This window comes from Rhea pennata, chromosome 4, assembly GCF_028389875.1.
Source record: "Rhea pennata isolate bPtePen1 chromosome 4, bPtePen1.pri, whole genome shotgun sequence".
In the NCBI taxonomy this organism is placed as follows: Eukaryota; Metazoa; Chordata; class Aves; order Rheiformes; family Rheidae; genus Rhea; species Rhea pennata.
Window position 1 is genome coordinate 71,442,345 of NC_084666.1, and position 21,521 is coordinate 71,463,865.

The 21,521-nt window shown below is 39.6% G+C and overlaps 1 protein-coding gene across 2 annotated transcripts; it reads right to left on the reverse strand.

The window, feature by feature from the left end:
• Positions 1–557: 557 nt before the first annotated feature.
• MRPL1 (mitochondrial ribosomal protein L1) lies at positions 558–21,384 on the reverse strand. Of its 2 annotated transcripts, XM_062574227.1 has the most exons (9): positions 21,291–21,384; positions 21,005–21,098; positions 19,724–19,967; positions 17,910–17,993; positions 15,608–15,679; positions 15,305–15,416; positions 13,780–13,880; positions 7,518–7,599; positions 558–4,725 (listed from the first exon to the last, which is right to left on the reverse strand). In XM_062574227.1, the coding sequence occupies exons 1-9, from the start codon at positions 21,328–21,330 to the stop codon at positions 4,592–4,594; spliced, it is 963 nt and encodes a 320-aa protein (XP_062430211.1). In that variant the 5' UTR covers positions 21,331–21,384; the 3' UTR covers positions 558–4,591. The 2 variants fall into 2 exon arrangements, with proteins under 2 accessions (XP_062430211.1, XP_062430212.1); XM_062574228.1 differs by lacking the exon at positions 21,005–21,098 and having other exon boundaries at positions 21,291–21,345.
• Between the last annotated feature and the right edge of the window lie 137 nt (positions 21,385–21,521).

Genomic DNA, 21,521 nt, shown 5'->3' on the forward strand with positions numbered 1-21,521 from the left:
ACTTGCATGGGATATGGGAGGATGGTCTACCATCTACCCTCCTAGACATCTCTTCTCGCTGAGGGTAAAGTACTTTTCTCTAAGGAATAACTTACTTGAAATGCTTTTTCATTTACTGCAGGTAACACTACATAAAAGCAATCACCAACGACTAGTTCAGGCTTCGTGACATATCATTCTTGGCTTAACCACAGTTGCACATAACCAGGCCCTGGATTACTGCTATTTTGTTTTTGATTGAAGATCTGCTCTATTTACCTTGCAGATGAGTATGAAGTAGTCATTAGGGGAGAACCCTGGAACCTCTGATCACACACAACCTACAACCACCTAGGGGGGCAGGTTTAGCTCAGCTGGTTAGAACATGGTGCTGCTAATGCCAAGGTCACGGGTTCAATCCCTGTATGGGCTATGCTGAGGGTTGGACTAGATGATCTCCAGAGGTCCCTTCCAACCTTACCAATTGTATGATTGACTCTAACATTTAAGATAGTTATAACACTATAAATCAATTGTTCATCTATAACCAGAAACCACTAAAACATTAGAACTCCACATTTGACAAAGAGTACACCAGTATTTATTTCCAGAAGCAACCAATACCCTTTTAGTTATGCTTATTCTAATAATTAGAACTAGTTTCTAAGATATTTTGACACAAAGACCACATGTACAATCCCTATTCTGCATGTTTTAGGACTAAGCTTATTAAACAGGAATAATCATACATATTCTTCCTCTTACCTCTCCATGTCCATCAAGCATTTCAGGATACAAACATTATGTGCATAAACATCATATAATGCTGTTTTAGTATTACACAGGCCAGAGGCATTACTGCTATATTGATTTACTAACCTGTACTAAAAACTGTAGGATTATGCTTAAGTTTTAGTTGCATTTGCACTTGCAATTTTTGCTCACCTGATCTACAAAGATTTACAAATTTACAGAATTGCCAGTGTCTGAGCTTTAAAAATCAAGTATTTCTGCAGAAATATATAGTATTTCACCTTTAAAATCTTGATTTTAAATTTGCCTGAATATTTACATTTAAGCATCACTTCTTAAATGCCCATCTTGCAAAGGACTCTTACCTTCTAGCATTTTAGATAGTAAAATCTCTGTAGGAGGTAAAGAAAGATTAAAGCAGAAGCCAAGGAATCTATGGAGTTAATATCAAACTTATTTTTCTAGACCAACAGATCTTACTTTCATCTTGTTCCTTTTGGGGTCAGGAATAACATATACTATGTATCATGTTATCTCATAATATTACTTCTATACATAATTCATCAATAATAAAAACATCCTTGCTTACCTGCAGGCACAAAACATTCTTTGCAAGGGTGAAGTGATCTTCGTGTCAAACAGCCTTTTTGCTAAAAATACAGTGTGTTAATCCCCTACTTGCAATGCATGAGAAACTTGAATACCTAAAACTTAAGACAATCCTCAAAAAAGTTATGCCTACCACAGCTCGATGTTTTCTACTCACACAAGCACACAGCCTCAGCACATGTAACAAAGATGCACAAGTTAAATGGTCTACCTGTTAAAGATACTGTACTTGAGCTAGTGAAGCTAGACATAGCATCAGGAACCTGTGGAAAATGATTAGTTTTTTTTTTCCCCCACTGGATAAAATCACTTACATAACACTTCACATAATAAAGTGCTTTGTTGCAGACCACGCACTGCATTCCCCCTCTAGACTGGCCTTGACTGGAGTTGCCAGGCAGAGTCAATACTCAGTCCAGCTAGCTGGGTTGGTGTGTGTTTTGGTTGGGGGGGGTGGTTCTTTGTTGGGGGCAGGGGAACCAAACAAAACCCCCCAAAGACTGGAATAGTTCAAAGCCATCACAAAAACATCCTTTTTGATTATGTATCCTCTCCTGTCTACTAAATATGCCTGGTGCTACAGGCCAGAGATGAACAGAGAACAGCATTCACAACCTGAAACACTACCCAACAACTTGCTGTGATTTTTACAGAACAGGGAGAAAAACTTTGATACTCAGGGTAATTACAAGTTACTGAAATTATCAATTTCCTCATCTGTATCTCAGTAAATCAGAGATACAAGCATTTTTGTAGGAATAGGCAACAAAGTTATCTTCCCTTTCTCAACACTTCAAGTGGTGCTATAATTAGAATTAGACCGAAATAATTTGGATGTTTAGGTCAGCTAACTACTCCTAATCTAACAGTATTTTTGCCAGTCACATCAGCCCTTCACTTCAATAAACATAGGTTTAACATTCTTCTTTCTACTAGGCATGCAAGAATAGCCTACAGTCAAAAGCTGTTATATATATGGTTATTCAAATAGCCATACTGACACTTCCCCCCACACACATACTGGATATCTACTGAAGTCACTGTGAAGTCTCCTTTTACCTTAAGTAAATTTTGAGATCTAGCCCTTAAAAGGTAAGTACTCCACATAGTTTAAAAAACATAGCAGTGGTCTAACAGCAAGTTGTCAAGCACTGTGACCAACTGCAGCCAAATGCTTCAGACGGAGGTGCAAAAACTTCTAAGTAGACTGATACTGGTAATCTCCTCCTCCAAAGAGCCTCATCTCCAATAATAGGAATGATTTAAATACCCAATGCAAGTCATCTCTCTCGATCTGGATAATCTCATCTTTGTAAATAGCAATCCTTTTTAGAACCTTCTTAAATTTCTGGCTTCAGTTCTACCGGTTTATGTTTAGCAATAGCATATGAAAAGCAGCACAAGAAACTCTCCACGCACAGAGAAGACGAAGACCACCACCTGCTGGAAGCAGCACAGAGAATGCTGGGGAACAAATTCTGCAAGCAGACAGGGAAATACCCATTTTTAGGCAACCAGCTAGGAGTTGCACGAATATTTATGCTAGTCTCCAGTTTACATACAACAACTATGCTGGAGAGAAACAAGGCAGATTAAAAGCCACAGCAGTTACTACCCAAACTGAATTAAATCAGCCCAAATGGTTAAGACTATACTACAAGCATATTCATTATTGGCTGTTGTAAGAAAGTTTGTTATTTTAGTTGGTTTGACTCACACCAACTGGTCCTAAAGAACAAAAGTTAACCGCACCAAAAAAAAAAAGTTCAAACACTGCTAACTTTAGCCTAATATGCTTAAGAGCTCAATCCCCAAGAAAGTTTCATTCATTTATTGAAAATCTACCACTTACATCAAGCTGTACTAAGAGATACTTCTATTTCAATTACAATGTCTAGGCATTCAAGATTTTGAACCAAGTCTAGAGGGTGTTTATAGCTACAGAGAGTCAAAGGAGCAGGTGAAGCAGGTGTGCAACAGCCAGCCCTGCAGCCTTCTTCCATACACTCCTAGGAAGGCGTTGGGAGCTTCTATCCAGCCACTGATATATCAGTTCTCTGGCCAGGTGTATAAAGTACCATACACTTCTGAGATGAAGAGTCTAGCACAGCACTGTATCTCTACAGCTTCCAGCTAATCACTGCTCCTCTTCATACATGCCCTTCATCCCCCTGATAACACACGTAATCCACGTAAGGTGTCCATCAACACTTTTAGGTAAAGTCTCATCACAGGGCACATGGCATAGGTGTCTTCCTCCATGAAGAACCTGTATGAAACAAAACCTCCTGCTGCCTGTTGTGAAGCTCCTCAAAACACATCCAGTTAGCCCAACCAGTTATTTACAAGCCCAAAAGGAACCTCTAGCAGATACAAAACACGCACACTTTGAAGTTTTACTCAGGTTTAACACTAACATTAAAATCTTAAATTTTAAAGGAAAGCAACCCACTAACTGAACTTCCTGAGGAGCATAATATCAGTTATACATAGATGAAATAGTTTTATTTTCAAGATATAGTATATACGATCACTCCTCTCAGAGGACAATCCATTAGGAAAAACTCAGTTGTTGCAGTTAAATTGCAATGACTATCCTGAACACAGAAGCTCCAAGTAGCCTTGATGTACCAGCTGACCTCTCTAGCATCTTTGCATTTAGATCAAGTCAAAAGAAAATGAGATTACACAAGCATTATACCATGCAGATATGACTCTCACCAACTCAAAGGGAGTCACATCTCAGGAAACTGAATGGTAAGTACCATCTAAATCAGTTCTGTTCAAGAGTTTTTTTAGACAGTTTGCCACAAGAGACTACATTAGTTCTTGCTGCAGACTGAGTCAAGTAGACAGACACACCGAACATTCTGCTATTTCAGAGCAGAAAGCCCAAAATTATATCTATAACAGCTGCTAGCTTTTCATCTGCATCTATGGGAATTGGATGAGAATAATTAAGAATTTACAATACTACTTATTGAGTATAAACTACATTACATGCAAAGAAAATCCCCCACAAAGTGGGGAGCTTTTAGCTTCCAGAGGAAGTGTTAAGTATCTTCAGGTTTGACATGATACTCCCATTGGCGACATTGTTTCTTGTTACATGGATTTTTTTTTAAAAAAAAATCAATTTGATTTATTTTTTCTTTTCACAGGGTAAGATTTGCATTACATCACTTGCTTTCCCATGCCTGATAATAATCGGCAAGGGAAAACATTACATACTAACAAGTTTTTGGACATGTTATTCATCTTCTGGGTTTTTCTCTTCTTCGTCTTTTTCTTCTTCTTTCTCTACCTGAGGAAGAAGTCCATCAAGGTTCAGAAGCAAACCTTCACTGGTTGAAGATCGAATAACCAGCTTTTGCACAAAAGGACCTAAAAAAAACACCCAAAAAAGACAACAATTCAGTTATTCCACCACTTTTCAGGTCTCCAAGTTGATTCTTATTACTGTTCTATACAATGTCAAGCACATGTCCAGAACCAGAACTATACATGTACCCACATCATTTCAGTACAGGTTCTAACACACCTTGGGAAATTGGCTTCAAAATGAAATTCACATTCTGGTGTCACAAAAGGTACTAACTTGGTAGCTACATTACTCCTTCCGTATTTCACCAGTAGCTTACACCACAGCCACTCCAGGCCTCAGAACAAACAAACAAAGCTTCATACATTTCATATACTCACACCTTCAAAAAATAAGTACAGATGAACTTGCTTTGGAACATGGTCCTGACAGAAGAAAAATGGGCAGAAAGTTCATTAGCAACCTAATCACTTTATTCTGGCAGCCCAGTGTGCCAGCCTAGGGTCATGTTCTCCAAGAAGTGACTTAGGAAGCACATATACATCTAAGCTTAAGTGAAAGGCTTCTTTTCTAAAGGTATCATACATGCAATTCCATAGAAAAGAAAGAGGTATAATTACATTCCTTGTAGGGAAGCTACCTTGTGCTTTGCAAGACACCACCCAGGTATTTCAAACTGGTGGAAAAAACAACTGAGTTCTAGAATAAAAGTCAAATTGGATTTTAAGAGAAAATGTAAGCATTCTTAAGGTGCTAAATATTTCGCAGAGCTCTCAGCAAGGGAGCAGCAGAGGAAAGCAGCATCCAGGAGTCAGCACCCATAAGCTAGTCCATGTCCAGACTCACCACAGCACTATTATCCCCTTAAACTTCTTAGTTAGAAGTGAGATTGTCTTCCTCTTTAAAATGTATCTTGAAGATGAAGGAAGAGATAAAACAGAAGTTTAATTCTGCTTACAGTCCCCTCAAGAGAAAGGGGAACAGCAGCAGATACAGACATACAGGGTCCACAGGCTCTTAGGATTGGCTAGGCACTGCCTGTCTTTCAGTAGCATTACAAGTCCATCAGCACTGACAGATGCGTTTCACTACTCCTCCTCTAAAGGGAGTAAAGAGAAAAGCAGTAACGCTCCACAAAATGCCGTCTGCTTTATCAGTTACATACACATTGTAGCCTGAGACTGCGCAACCCAAGACAAGGAAAACGGCATAGGAGAACCAAAGAAAAGAGTTACAGTAAGCTCCAGAACACTAGAATGAAGCTTTACGTACTTGGAGTTTCACAGATTTTAAATACCCTCCAGCTTATAATCTAAATACTGGTACATAAGGCACACAAGAAGGTTCCTATTTCAAGATCCCATTACCAAATACAGAAGGAGCCTTTTGACAAGAGGAACTAAAGAAATAGCAGCCTGACTTCTTTGTGGAAGATTAAATACAACTCCTACATTACACTGAGAAAGTATACTTGGTATTTTTAGTCTTGCATTGTATGAAGCGACTTAAACAGGCATGCAGTTTTGTGATAACCACATAGCTGCAAGAAGACATTCTATTGCATACATAATGTTTGAAAGGAACTAAGTAAGGTACAATAATCTGTAGTTACTTGGTCTAAATGATTGATAGTTAGTAAGCATATCTAGACTTAACTGTCGTAAAGATCTATTAAGAATCAAGTTTGCTTGATTAAACATATTTATCACTTGTAGGAAGCAACTAAAAAGCCCACCAGAAAAAGCAAGCTTGATAATGCAAAACACAAATATAAAGGCTATCAAGCCCAGAACAGCTTACCCTTACTTCATTAGGCTGTTGTAGTACAGATAGCAACTCATTAATGCAAAACCCAGCCTCCTTTCTACTTTAACCATTCATCTCTGGTCACCCAATCCTTACACATTTTTAGGGAGCTGAAAAGCTTTCAAAGCTTGTAAACTTTGCATTTCATAATCCATGTTTGGTTTGTATGGTAGTTTTTATTAATAGAGTATCACTCGAAAGAGACACAATAAATGTTTGCAAAAGTTAAATCAGTATTGACACAAGTTAACCATTATGTTAGTTTAAACATGCAGCTATTCTTGCTTATAATTATGTTCTTAAATCACTACTTCCACTCCATTTACACAAGTGACATTTGTTTAGAGTTTACTTCATCAGAACAAAGAGCAGACTACATGTTAGTTCTGTTTCTGTGGGTTCTGCTCCTTGTTCCTTAGCAAAGAAACTGAACAGAATTCATCTTCTTAATCCTTTGTAACCTGATCTTCCAGTTCAGGAGTTTTAAAAACAGCATTAGCAACTTTGCAGAATGAACAGCAGAAATCCAAAAAGCATCTTAGCAATAAAAGAATAGAACTGGTAGTATGTCTTCACAAGCAGGTACCTGACATATGACTAGATATTAGCCGAAGCATAGTTTCAACTAAAGCAGCTGCAGGTGGAGTCTAGTTGTAGATGCTCTGCACTCGTGTCCTGTCAGTGGGGTAAAGCCAAAGTGCACAGTCCCTGCAGACCCCTATGTCTCATTAGGATTTCACTGTGTGGCTACAATCCATTTCAGCATCCACCCTGCAAGCTTAATTTATATCTCACTTCTTTTCCTCATGGATGCTTACCTAGTGCTGCAGTGCAATAGGAGTTCAAATCAGTAGGAAGAGACCCTATTCATGCCCTTACGGACCAGCAAGTTCTTAGGCCCTGACTTACTGAGCTGCCTAACAGCTCCCTCCTGTCTCAAGGTGAATGAAGTCATGAGGTCATCTGATGACACCCTGGTTAAGAATACTCATTTCTTTGTTTTGTTTGCTATAGCTTCAGTTAACAGATTAAAAGAAAAGCTACTTACCATAGCTTGATGGCTTGAATGTGCAGATGTCCTGGATAATTGCATTTAGATTGGCAACTATCTGCTCAGTAGGCATATCCAGCTGGAAAAGGATAATTCAGAGTTAGCCACAGTGAAACTTAAGGCCTAGATTAATAAGGTGGGCTGGGTACATACTTATTCTCTATTTGGGTAGATTGTTTCTTCAGATGGTGCCCCCTGTTAAATGTGTCACAAACCCCACTAACAGCCTCAGCTAGGTGACCCCCAAGCATTTTTATATAGGGTTATAGGCTCATCATTTTTCTTATTTCTACTCAGGGCATCAAATTCCCATGGCTCTGTATACCTCATATGGTCTTAAAAGAAATAAAGACTTAAAACAATGATGTACAAATACTTTGACAAAAAGCTTATTGGCAATTAAGCATTTCAGAAGAAAAGCTTTGAAAAGCAGCTGCCAGAATATAAAACACATCAACCCAAATAGAAGAACCTTAAATTGAATAAATATTACCAGAATCAAACCAAATGAATCTTAAGAAGTTCTTCTTCCTCTCCATTTTCTTTCCCTTCTCAACATCTCACACAAATTCTACTACTTTCAGGAAGTATGTGGAAACATTCCAGTATCATCTCTAAACACAACCTTTTCACAGAACAGGTCTATTATCTACACTTTTTATGTACCCTAATTCCTATCCGTGGCATTTTTCACCTTCCAACAAAAACTTGTTCTGTCCAGTGCCCTTACCTAACAAGGCACTTGAGCACATCCCACTTCAGGCATACCAGCAGTCCCTACCCCAGCTGGACCAATCACAAATCCCAAGAGTGCGCCAACAGCACTGCCATTAAATCAGTATCTCCATCTTACCTTACAGGTCCATTATCTTAAACCGAAATTGCTGTTTATCTCATCCAGATTCTCTAACAATAAGCAGCTCACAATGAGAAAACATGCCAACCTGAACACTCTCAGATCAAAGCCAGGGCTTATTTATCTCAGCTCTACAAAGATTTGACATGCATTTCTTAAACTTGGTATTATAGCAACAAAATATTAATTTATGTTATACTTCATTTGCTGTCTGCTCTCATCCATATCAACCAGACATCTTTACCTAGATGAAAATTTGTTTCTGGAGATTGCAGGGATGGAGCCAGAGGGAAAAAAAAATGCATTTTTCATTTGAACTGTCTCAGCAGAGTTCCCAGAAAACACTGAGGTCCCTTCTTCTCTCCCCCCTTCCAACACAGCATGAAGTAAATTTCACTACAACATCATTTAATTACTTTTCTGCCCATGTATGGCTTACATTAGAAATACTGTTGTACTTTACTACTCTCCTCTCAGACTTGACCCCTTAATTCTGGTTCATGCTCTTGTGGTAGGCTTTCAGTACAAATGCAATTCTTCTGCTCCATATGCCAGTATGCTTTCATCCTTCAATCAGTGTTACATTAATTGCAAGGTGCTCAATCACCAGCAAAGCAATAGGTAGAAAAGTCAGTGTTGACTACCACTGTGCATTTCATTTCACTGACAGACTCACCAAGCAGCATGACATTTAAACTAAATGAACACTAACCTGGAACAACCTAAACAAAACACTTCGTTAGCTAATTAGAACTTACGCTTCAAATTAAGGTTTAGAACCATTTGCTTCCAAATCTAATACTAAGTTCAAACCTTAAATGACTCAATTGTATAGTCTGAACAACCTACTTAGCATTTGCAGTCTGTTACCCAGTCTCAAAGAGTCCATAAGATACAGAGTTAACAAGTTGCTCTAAACATCACTTTACAACTTCCTATAAGGACTGAGAGTTACAACACATTACAAGAGATGATCAACTGATTTCTTCATGTTTGAGATATTTATGTATTCTACATTTAGACAGGGAAAGAAAACAGGAGTCAAAAAGCAACTTGTGTTCAGACATCCTTTGTCCCAGAAATTACGTAAGTTATTTAGGTGCCAACAGCTTCTCCCCCCGCTCCCCCCCCCCCAAAAAAAAAATCAAGAAGAGGAAGGCACAAGATCTTTGAATATTTCAAAGTAGTTTCCACATTACCACAAATATCCCACAGTAACTGCTTGCATAGGCATACTCATGCTGTACTAGCACTTTTGATATATTATTCACAGAAGTGCCCCATTTACGTAAACTTACACACGCCCTGACAAAGCTGTTCTGGATCGCATCTTCCAAGCAAGCTACTTACAGTTTAGGCCAACTTCAGTGGGAACTGTGTGTCTTAAGATCTGAGTCTTCCTGAAGAACAACAGCTGCACAAGGAGCTGCTATGGATGATATTCCAGACCACTTCTTCCTACAAATACAACCTAAGCACCCAGCAGCTAACAGGATGATGGTATAGACTACAGAGAAGAGAAATTAAGCAGTACTTATTTCACTCGTGAATGTTTAGGACACTTCTCTACAGAGCAGCGCAAGGCGCCATAACAAGATTCAGGGAAGTTCTGCTTAAGAAACGTGATACATGTATGCCTTTTAAAATGTCTCTACCCCTGCTGCCTAGTCAGAAATTGCCCCTAAATATTCAGTATTGCAGAAGTTTCAACAAAACACATTATGTTCAAAATTGTTCATGAAGTGTCAATCCTTCTAATGCCTAGCAGATCTTAACACTGCAGCTGAACACAAAAAAGCCAAAGCTCTTTGCTAGCTAAATATCCAAATAATAGAAAAAAAAAAAAAAAGTCCTGCAATTAAAAACGCAAGCTTGAGGCACAAAATTGCTTTTTGAAACTGTATTCACAGCTTATTCTCACAAGAGATCAGTCAGGTCACCTGAGCTGCACTACAGACTTAACCCAGGCAGTTCAAATGCAATGTAAGGAAGTGGGAGTCATGATAGAGCCTAAGAAAAACAGTAAAAGACAAAGAGAAGAGTGAAGTCCTATGAAACAGGATTATCACCAGCTACTGAACTCAATGCTTAAAAAAAAAAGCATAGGAGAATAAGTTTTGAAACTAGCTAGAAATATCCATCTGACACAGCAGAGCTGTGCTACATGGCAGAAGCAATGTGTTGAGCACACCTCCCTGAGGCAAGTAGGATGTGCAAAAAAAAGGAACCCGCATTTGGAACATTTAAGTTGAAGAGCAAGAACAGAATCCATACAAAAAGAGCAAGACAGAAGCAACTGTTTTTAAAAGAAACCTATATATTGCATGGGATCACTGCTTCAGAAATGCTTCCAGCTTGAATGAAAGCATGAGAAAATAGTGTTTCCTCTTCCTACTTTAACTTACCAAAACTTTGTTTTTTTAAAAAAAAACAAACTTGTTTGGTCCACTGTTTTGTTTCAAGTTCAAGTCTTTTGCCAATATGAGATCTTTGAAATACATCATTGCTGTGTTGATGACATTGCTTGGGTACAGCCTAATACACACTATCAAGACCTAAGTAATACCTAACCCTGTAAAACATGCTTGTCCCTTCAGCTCTCACTGAAGTACATAATATAAGGCAGAGCATCCAACTCTCCCTCAACCTGGCCACAGACTAAATCCTTTAAAAATACCTCCATGAATAGCTTCCCAGGTAAGCAAGCCTTTACATACGAGATCTGGAATTAAGAACAGCTCAGAAAGGTAACAGAACACTGTTAGAACTATGTTTTTCACACGGCTCCCTTTTCCTACCTCCCACCAAACCTTTTTCAACTCACAAACATTTCAAAACACAGAAGTGAACACCTCATCCACATTTTTTTTTTGAGAAAACATGTAATTACTTTTCAACCTGTAAGAAGAAAAATAAGAACAACTGACAGTTATAACCTATGCTCATCCACAGAGGAGGGAGGAAGACGCCATTTCTAGTGCCAACAGACATCTGTTTCCTACCTTAAATCTCAACTCCTATGCACTTCTACCTTTTGTAGCCAAAACTGTGGAGGTCTCTAGTCTGGTACACCTCTCCGTAGTTTTAAGGACGCAAACAAAATGGTGATCCTGTGAACACACTTCTTCCTAAAAAATGCATTCTTTTAAACAAAATGTTAGAATTAGATTTCTTGAAATACCCTTAGTCCATTCTATGGAAGAAACATTTCCCTGTAACTCTCTGCATAAGCATGAGGAGACTAGAAATTGCTTCCTAACATCCATTTAAACTCATAATTCTATAAAAACAAATCTAGTTTGGGAGAAAAAGCATGTTGTAGTGATCAACAGTACATTATCCAGTTTCAAATGCTATGTCAAAATCCTCAAAAACCACTTTAAGCTGCCCTCTGCAAGTAGTACCACTGACAGGTAACATCTCCTTTGCTATCTCTTTAAGCTCTATTTCTCAATAGAGTATTTTACGTTTTGTTTTACAACTACAGATTACAGCAATTAAACCTAACTGCTGCCAGTTTTTGGCCTTTCAATTGACATCAACTATTATCACATGCAGAAAGAAACCACTGAAGCTACTGACTTGTGTGGGAGTGCAGTATTACACCAAGCCATAGGCCATAATTGAACTAACAAGCAACATAAGACGGCAGCACTAGAGGGAAAACATCTCTTTGAGAGAGGCCAACTTGGCAGAGTCCCAGAAGCATCTATGCTACTGTTTGGAATACAGCAACAGATCTTTATGCTTATGTAATTCATAGGTGATTATTCTCTCACTGACAAGATTTCATTTCTTGCAGCTCTTGATTTAGTAGCATGCTGATATGTATAACCACTCATGGCTTCTACAGGCTCCCAGAGCCTTTCCTCTACTATCAAGATTTTCTTCCACAATAACTGCACTAACAGGAGTAAAACCAGGTCAGTTAAAATAGAGTAGCTGGAAAGGGTAGAGACACTTCACACAAGCCAGATTCATCCTTCTGCTTACAACTCCCAGAACACACAGTGCATGCATCATGTTAGTCACCTCTGCTAGGCAGCTGATACTAACTTCCACAGATCAACTTTGGGTACAAGTATACCCCAGTCATAGTACCTGACCTACATTAAGAATTCATTCACAAATAACTCTTCATTACTGAAAGAGCCTCCTCTGAAACAGCACAGAAAAACCAGGAAGGACACCACAAAAATGACATCCCTGACTGCACCAAATCTTTCAAGTGATACAGAGTGGCAGGGCCATAACTGCCCAGTAACAGAACATGAGGTACTGTGTAACACCAGGGATGTTTTAATGTTAATAACAGCAAACACTTTGCATTTCAGAAAGTAACTACAGTCGTATGAAGCTATACTAACTGCAGTTTTGCCAAATAGAGTCAGAGCTTTTCATTCACCTTGATTTAAATGAGTTTCTTTCCTAACAATGCTAAAAGAAGCTTCACAAGATGTTTCAACTGCAAATAGCTGACCTACAGTATAATACAATTTGTTTCAAACTATCTGAACTTTAGAGATACAAAAGAATATAGTTACAATACTTGAACTTGAACCAATATATGTCCCTATACATACAGCTGAAGCTATTCCCTGCCTCTACAAAGCTTTAATACACAACATTCCTTAGCCAAATAGTCCCAAGAACCTCCATTTCAAATTGTCAAGAGCAGCAAGATACACAACTTGCCACAGCTAGCCCAACTTAACAAGCTATCTTATCTGTAAGACTGCCAGACAAAACTCCAGGGATTAAAGGTCTTGTAAGCTTCCTTTCTGCACTGCTATCAGCTTAAAAAAAAAAAAAAAAAAAGCTATAACTCAGGCAAGGCACACAGACTAAACAATGAAAAAACAAAGACAGAGCAAAGAAAATAAGGGAAGCAAGTAAGGAAAGAAACAGCGCAAGGCAAGAAAAGATCCTTAACATTATCCACTTCCTTATAAAACAGTCATCAAAACACAGACAAATTGTGATTACAGCCAGCACAACACAAAATTAATGGTTTTTATTATACACCAGGTCAGTTCAGAGATTTTCAATATTAAAATCAGTCCTCAATTATTAGGTTAAAGAAATCAAGTCCTTTTTGATACACTTGTGCATGCCGACCTCCGACTTATAACCTCCAGCTTACTTATCAAATAAAATACTTAACCCACAAATGAAGAGGAAGTGGAACCTATGCTAAGCTCTCACAAGCCATAAGGAGATTGCTAAATATATTCACCACTATTTGACTTGCATCTTATTTCGTTCAACACTACGATACATTGCCAAAATGGTAGCAAATGCAGATCCCATTTTTGACATCCTTGAGATTTTTCTTCCTTCTGCTTGATACTAACTCTGACTCTGCTCAGCAGAGGAAGCTTAAGAACTCTGTATACAACTTACTCTTGCTATTCTTGTTTTGATTAGATGCTCATCTTCCACTGCATACTCAAGGCCTTCTTTAAAGAGCTGCAGCATTTTGGGAATATCACGACCCATAGAATCTAATTTAACAAAAAACAGAAAAAAAATAGTTTGAGTATTGTTTATTAGCATGACAAAACGTAATACCAGTAAAGGAAGAATTCAACATTTCAGTTCAGGCAGTCAAACAAGAAACTCCTAAACAAGCAAGACCTGGGCCCTCTCACACAGGTTCTACATAAGTCCCCCTTCTCCCTCCATCCTTCCCCATTCATCTGCACAAACAGCTGCTTCAGTACAGTGTATGTAGCAGAGACTTCACTTCAAATAAAGAACCTGTGAAGAACATGTTAAGTGTATTAAAGCTTTGTTGTGTAACTAAAGTAGCTTGGAACACTGAAACCTAAGGAGTTAAGTTTAGAAAAGTCCCAAGCATCTACGTTAAGAAATAAACTGTCCGCAGCTATGCAACAACAAGGTTACATGCCACCTGAAACACGCTAGCCCAAATGAGCATTTCCACAAGTCAAGACAGCTGTTTTCTCATTGTTATCTCAGCTACAGGGGCTTACATGGTAGATTTACAACATCACTCAACCACTTCAAGTACAAACTATTTTCCCCATGTGTTTCGACAACTCCAAGAAAAATTATTTGGTTTGTAGCTTACTGACATCTGAACTTGAGATGGCACATGTATTACCACTTGTTCCAAAAATACATCTGGAATTCACTGTTGCAATGCCTTGGACAGGTTAATAGGCTTGCCTCAAATGTTTACATGACTGAAAAGACAGCCTGCAGCTTGTTAAAACATCACAAAGACAGCTGGAGCAGGAAATAAGGATACAGTCTGAGACACAATACTTCACACAGTTGGCACAGACTCAGTACTGTTGGAATAGCATCTTTTTTCCCCCTCCACAAGTTAGAAACAGCTCCTTTAAGCAAAATTACAAATAAAGGAAGTCTGCAAGGGAGGACAAAAGGTAGAAACTGATGGTTGTTGCTATGAGAAACCTGACCTGAAGAGGGAATTTCTTGAACATTATGGAAAAGAGACCACACAGTTAAGGAAACAGACTGTACTAAAGAAAAGCATGAAGAACAGTGCTGTTTACAACTATTGGATAAGCAGAAGGACCAGTAATAGTTACAAACCTAAGATCCAAGAAAGTTCTACAGCAGTTAGGCAATTCAGCTATCTCAATAAAACAATTTTCTTCAAGTGTCTCTACTAAATTTCATTATATTCATTATCACAAGTATTGGAGTAACTAGTTGACAAACTTATCTCAACTAATTCCTTGTTTGTGTCAGTTGTACAGGAAACTCAAAGTACTAGGCAACTCATCTAAGAGAAATAAGCAGCTCTTGGTTACACACAATTACAATACCCAGTGTCATTCTATTTCTTCAAAAAAGTTATCACCTCTAGACTTAAGTCTTATTTCAGTATTTTAGATTCCAATACTTCGATTTAGGAAAAAGAATCCCTTCTTACTTCTTCTTGCACTCGGGTATTTTCTTCTTAGTTTGCTCTTCAGTGGTATTAATTTAGGCATTATTTCAGGGACAGCTACGTAGAAGTCCATTTTTATTTCATCTTCCAAAATCTGCAATAAAAACTATCTTTAGGAATAACTTCAGTACTTAACATACAGCTACAAACAGAGAACTCATTATCTCTCCTAGTTTTGTCTGCTCATTTTAACATAGAGCTTGTTGAATATGAGATTTCTTGCTCACTCCCCCTCATTGTTTTAGTTAGGATGTTTAATTCACATAGCTCTTAAAAAATAAATACCCATTTGATTAATTCAACTCCTCCCACAATGGAAGCTCCATTCTGTTGGGCTATTTCAGCTTCTTCCTTGTTCTGTTAAAAAGAAAAAACAATTAGTAATATCTAGACTATCAACTAATTTGTCAATATCAGCATCACTGGAAAGGGGATTTATCTTTGACAACTGGCTTTAAAAAGAAAATTCATAAATTAAGAACAACACTCTGTCTAAACAGTTTAAGACAAAGACTAAAAGCCTAGCACTGGTAATTTAACATAAACTACAACTTCAGTTCACTCCAGGAACAATAAGAGTAATAAAGCCTTTAGCGCATTTCTTCTAGTAGACAGGAGTAACAGATTAGTCACATTTCCTGAATAGTTCAAGTCTTCTCTCTTGCCCCCACCCTCTGGAAGTTACAACCAGATGGAGTCAGCCTTTATTGTTACTCACAGCTAAAGGAAAAGCATGGAGCATGCTATTGAAAGCTAGTGTTAATTATCTTGTTAGAAATAAGGCTGTTCTACTTCAGAAAATACTTTTAAAAGTATTTAGCTTCAAAGAACACTTAGAAGGTAATCTCAGCTGTCCTGTAATGTTTCATTATTCTCTCTAATATGGAAAGAAAATATTGATATGAAATTAGGAATTGTATACAAACTATAACTCAGCTTTTAACCCAGGCAGATACGTCTTAAAGTGACTTTTCCTTACGTGAAGGAACTGAATAGTTCCCACATCTCCCATTTGAAACCACTGTGAAGTATTCTAGTTGCTTAAGTCTTTCATATATACACCTTCACTAGGAAAGGCATCTTTTATCCCATGTGATTTTGAGGTATTAGAGAAGGTTTGAAGATACAGCACTAAAGAAGCCTGAAAGTTCAGGTCTTTAAACCAGGGGTCAGTTCTGCAGGAAGATTTTTACATTGTAGCTATTGTTCCCAGCTTGGCAAAAAACTCCAAATGGTAGTTAGCTAAACCAGTGATATTTCTCTAGGGCAATATTAAGAGATGCACGCACAGCCATTTAGAGCAATTCAAAAGTCTGAAGTCTTAAGTCACCATGAGTTTGGGGCTGTCAACTGGCAACACACTAATTTCCGCTAAGGCTAAAACTAGTCTCAGAGACTACAATTGCTTTGTCACATTTGTGAACTCCTAGGACACTAACAGAGTTTGGGGGATGAGGTTACATTCTTTTAGGTTTTTCGAGAAAGACTTGCTTTTTTCTCTGCCTCACTGAGATCTTTCTACAACACAGGTTACCAGAAGTAGGAAACACTTCTAATCTGCGCTGCCTACTTAAAAAGTGTTTAAGAGCAGTGGTGGACATTCACTGCTACACTAAATGGTTTGTATTACACTTGCTTATGAACTTTTTACTCTATACCCTCTGCCAACAAAAAAAATTTAAAAAGCTTATCTTCTTTCCAATCCTTATCTCAGGACTCTCCACAAGCAGTAACAGAGATGAGAAACTTGGTTAGGACATTAAGTCAGAAGAGAAGATGCTTGCTCTGATTTTTATTAGAAACTAGAAGAAGCGAACAAAAAGAAATACCAGCACCTCCCTTGTACCAGCTCTGCACAGTACTAAAGAAATAAAGTGTTTTGTATGAACACAAACAAAGGAGACCACATTAAGGTACTCAGTTACTTTTTGCTTCTTTATGACAAATTAAAGAACTTGATTCCCTAATACTGTTTCCTTCAGGATACACACATGCACACTACATTCACATATTAAACAGCTGTCTGCATCAGAGAGAGAAAAGCAGCAACCACAAGACAATCTAACAGCTTTCAGTGTTCAGTTATAGGAATTCAAAGCCTTTACTGAAAGAGGGCAACAGCCAAGAACTTAGAGACCGCTGTCTTGCCTGCAAAACAGGGAAGTGTACCTCAGATCATTTTAAGCTTGTAACTCCATGCCTAGGGCAGGAGGTCTGGTGTATGTTTATTGATGAGTTTCCATGGTTTTATTCCAACAAGCTGAATATAAGCAAATGGAAGTAGAAAATGATGCTACTAATATTTTTTTAATCAATCAGCCTGAATCATCTCAGGCACATGTGTGCAGATATCCATGATTATGCCTTAGGTACATTGCTAGAATATTCTACATAAACACACAAAGATGAAGGAAACCCAAGAAGGTACATGTTAATACATCAAGACACTGCTGAAAACCAACCCTAGACTTGAGACTTCCGTAAAACATTCAGCATCTTCTGAATAAAGGTACAGTACAAATACAAAAACTGGCTGCATTGTAAAAGCATGCTATGTACATAACTGAATTAATTCATATTCACCCACCTCTGTGAAAACCAAGACTTTATTCATGTCATCTGTAAAACGATATGGAAGAAGAACAACGCTTGCAAATGGATCCACTTTTTTCTAAAAAGAAAAAGAAAAAAATCCCAAAAGAATCAGAAATAACTTCAGGATAAATCATAGTAAAACACTTGGCCAAACTCAACTGCGTGCAGTTGGCCTCCTGAACAACAAAAATTATCTACAGAAAACTCATAATAGAAAGGCACTGAATGCATACATTTGGATTACATTTTTAAGTCTAGTACATCAGTACATCTAGACATCAGTAGCATCTAGGCTACAGCTACTTAAAAGATGAGAATTATTTATGTTACAGTTTTCCAAGAAAAAGGAGCTGGGATCAGCAACTCAAAGCATGAGATGCTACTGCATTCAGGTTCGGTCCATAAGTTGCCTACAACTACCCCACCTAGATGTTTATCTAAACCAAGTTTCTGATGTAATGGCCAACGCAAGGTATCAGCAAGCAACGCATCTCTCTACAGGCTTTAAGAACACCCCATCACCACCAGAAGCAGGTGCCAGACCTCTACACTTTAAGAAATTTCCTAGCTCCATAGGACAGCTAGTACACCCAGGAGGGCTTTACGTACACATGGAAAGAAGCAACCTTTATTCTGAAGGAGTCAACTGTCTCTTACTTACAAAGTAAACAGAAGAAGTTGCAAGGAAAGACTAAACCAGGCTAAGACACCTTGGCAAAAGGGAAGACTGGCTATGGAAGCTAAAATACTCCAAAACAAGACACAAGTCAGATTCCTGAGAACTGCCAAGGAAACGGAGACTGCGAGAGATGACATCTGGCAGAGATTCACCTTGCTTTCTCTCATTTCTTCACACCTGTGTCTTCTGAAAAATTTAAGATGTGAATCCAAGCCAGGTAACCAAATAGTAGCAAGGCATTCCCCAAACAGCCAGTCTAATAACTAAGGTCTTGTAACATTAACTGGAATGCTATACCAAGGTAACAAGGTAGTTCTGCTCTGAATTTGAGGCCAGTCACACAGACCAGGAGGAGAGGAGCTGCTACCACATTGTCAGGGCAAGGGCAAATAGAAGCATCTTCTAGTAGTCACTGAGGATGCCAGTAAATTCTCTAGTCTGCAGTCATGTACACGTATGAACCCCAAGAGTCCCAGGAAAAGAGAGCAAAAAAAATTTTTATGTACTCCCTTCTCTGTACATACTTCCCTTTCACTGACTCTTAATAAAAATCTGAGTTGTGTACATACAGCATTCTCATCCCAACTGTAGCAGCAAAATAGTCATACAAAAACAAGCAACAGCATACTTTCAAAGGGCATGATTAGCCAAAAAACAAGGTCGGACAGAGATTTTTTTTTTTAAAAAAAATGTGTTTAGACTTCTCCCCTTAACAGTCATTCTACCAACAATGGTAAACTACACAGCTATCAAACACAGCACTAGTGAGAAAGCATCAGAAACGTTACAGAATGGAAGATGCATGTGATGTTAACTTGTAAGCAGGTTAATCTTTAAGTTGAGAGCCTAAGACAAAAGTAAAGCTTATTTTGGTCACTTATCTTTGAAACTGTTTCAGTCACAATACAACCCATCTTCAGAAGTCTTGATGACTGAATCCTTACCCCATGAACCTGAGGGATGTTTACTGATACCGAGTATTAATGTGTGTATCACCTGCAAAAGCACATAGTATTCTGACAAACAGGGAAGTCGCTGGAGAAACCAAGAAAGCCAACAGCAGTATTTACACTGAGAATACCTCCTTCCTGTGTTAAAATTAAGATTTGTATCCGCTTCCAACTTACCTTCTTCTGTAATGCCATATCCAGAGTTATGTTAACATACACATACTGCCTTGGGTAAGTGAAGTCCAGTTCCTGAAATTTCTTTAGCATACCTACAGCCACTTCTGCATCATAGGATGGCCGCTCGTAACACCATGTTAGGTATACATCATCTACTGGCTTACTCATCAGTGGCTGTCTAATGAGTCTCTTTTTCTTTTTTGTTTCTTCCTGCTTAGTCTTCTGTGAACTTTTCTTCGCCGCTCTAAGACAAACCAAACAGAAAAGTTTGATCATCAGCCAAAGAGTTTGGCACATGTTCCAAAAGCAATTAGATACCATCATGTGTCAATTACTAACTAATGATTAGTTAATGAGGTAGGCACTGCACAATGAAACCATAAATAACATGCACAAATTAATCTCAGTAACTCCTCAGATGTCTGAGAAACAAACCAGACATTCAAAAATTAGAAGTTCTGAAGGCAATTAAGCTCTATAAACTATATAGTCACATTTGTGCAACACAGAATCAAGCTAAAAGCCCTTACTACATTAAATCAGAACAACTTCAAAAAAATGCACAAGCCTTGCAGGTGTTGCCCCAAGGGGGCTTGTAACAGGCATTGTGACTGAACTGCTTCTAAGCAAAGCCTGCACACTTTCCTAGTATTCAAATACAGGCATATCAGCCATGGTGTGGGGTTTCCTCCCTCCAGCAAAGCACGGCAATCTCACCTTCACTCACAAGGGAAGTCCTTCCCCATATGATTTTATATATGATTAACAAATAGAAGTCCCAGGTCTATGTTTTGCTACTTATTTTAAAAGGCTCTCAAATAAAATAACATAATAGGTATAGATAGACTCTTCTATCTAAGAGCTCTCCACATCTGTATTAACTACAGTGAGAAAGTTAACAACACTTTAGATTACTTCACATGCTGTGTGTTTCCCTGCTGCGTATGGAGTTAATCTCTCCTTCTCCTAATGTAGAAGTGTCATACTTAAAAAGAGAGAACAAAGCCATGAAAGACTGACAGAAGAGGAAAAAGACAAATTGTCTGAAACCAATTTCATAAACTCACTGATATCTCGCAAGTACCAGCAAAGCCCCCCCCCCCCGGCGGCTCCAGGTTGGCTGCTCCCTCTCCATACCGGCTCCCTGCTGGCCCGGGGCTGCTCTAACGCCGGCCCGGCCGTTACAGCAAGGCCGGAAGCCCCGAGGGCACCACCGCGACGAACCGTCGGACCCGTACGGGGGGGTCAGGGGCCCGCCCGCGCCGCGGCGGCCGCACTCACTTGGCGGCGGTGGCAGCAGCAGCGTAGGGTCTGCCGGGCGGCGGGAGGCACGGCCGGAGTCCGGGGGCGGCCGCCCCGCGACGCGGCGCCAGCACTGCGAGGAAGCGCAAACACAACCCGCCTCAGGTGGGCCCGGGGCCTCCGCGGGCAACGCCAACCGCCGCACCTCCCCCCCCCGGAACGAGCCCCGCGCCCCCCAAAGGGCCGGGCGGCGACGGCTGCAGGCCCGGGCCTCCCCCGCCCGCTACAACCGGGAGCAGGCGGCGGCGACCGGGCGCTGCCTCACCTCGCCACAGGCATCGCCCGGCCGCCGCCGCCGCCGCCATCTTATCCGGCCGCCCCGGTGCAGGGCGCAAAGCGCTCCCCGTCGGCGCGCGCGGCGCGGAACGGCGGTTCCGGCGGCGGGCGGGGCCGGGCGGTTCCGGCGGCGGCCGGAAGCGCCGCGCGGTGTCACCCTCATCGCCATCCGGGTTCCCCACCCCCCACCCCCGACACACTTCCCCTGCGGGGCCTCGCA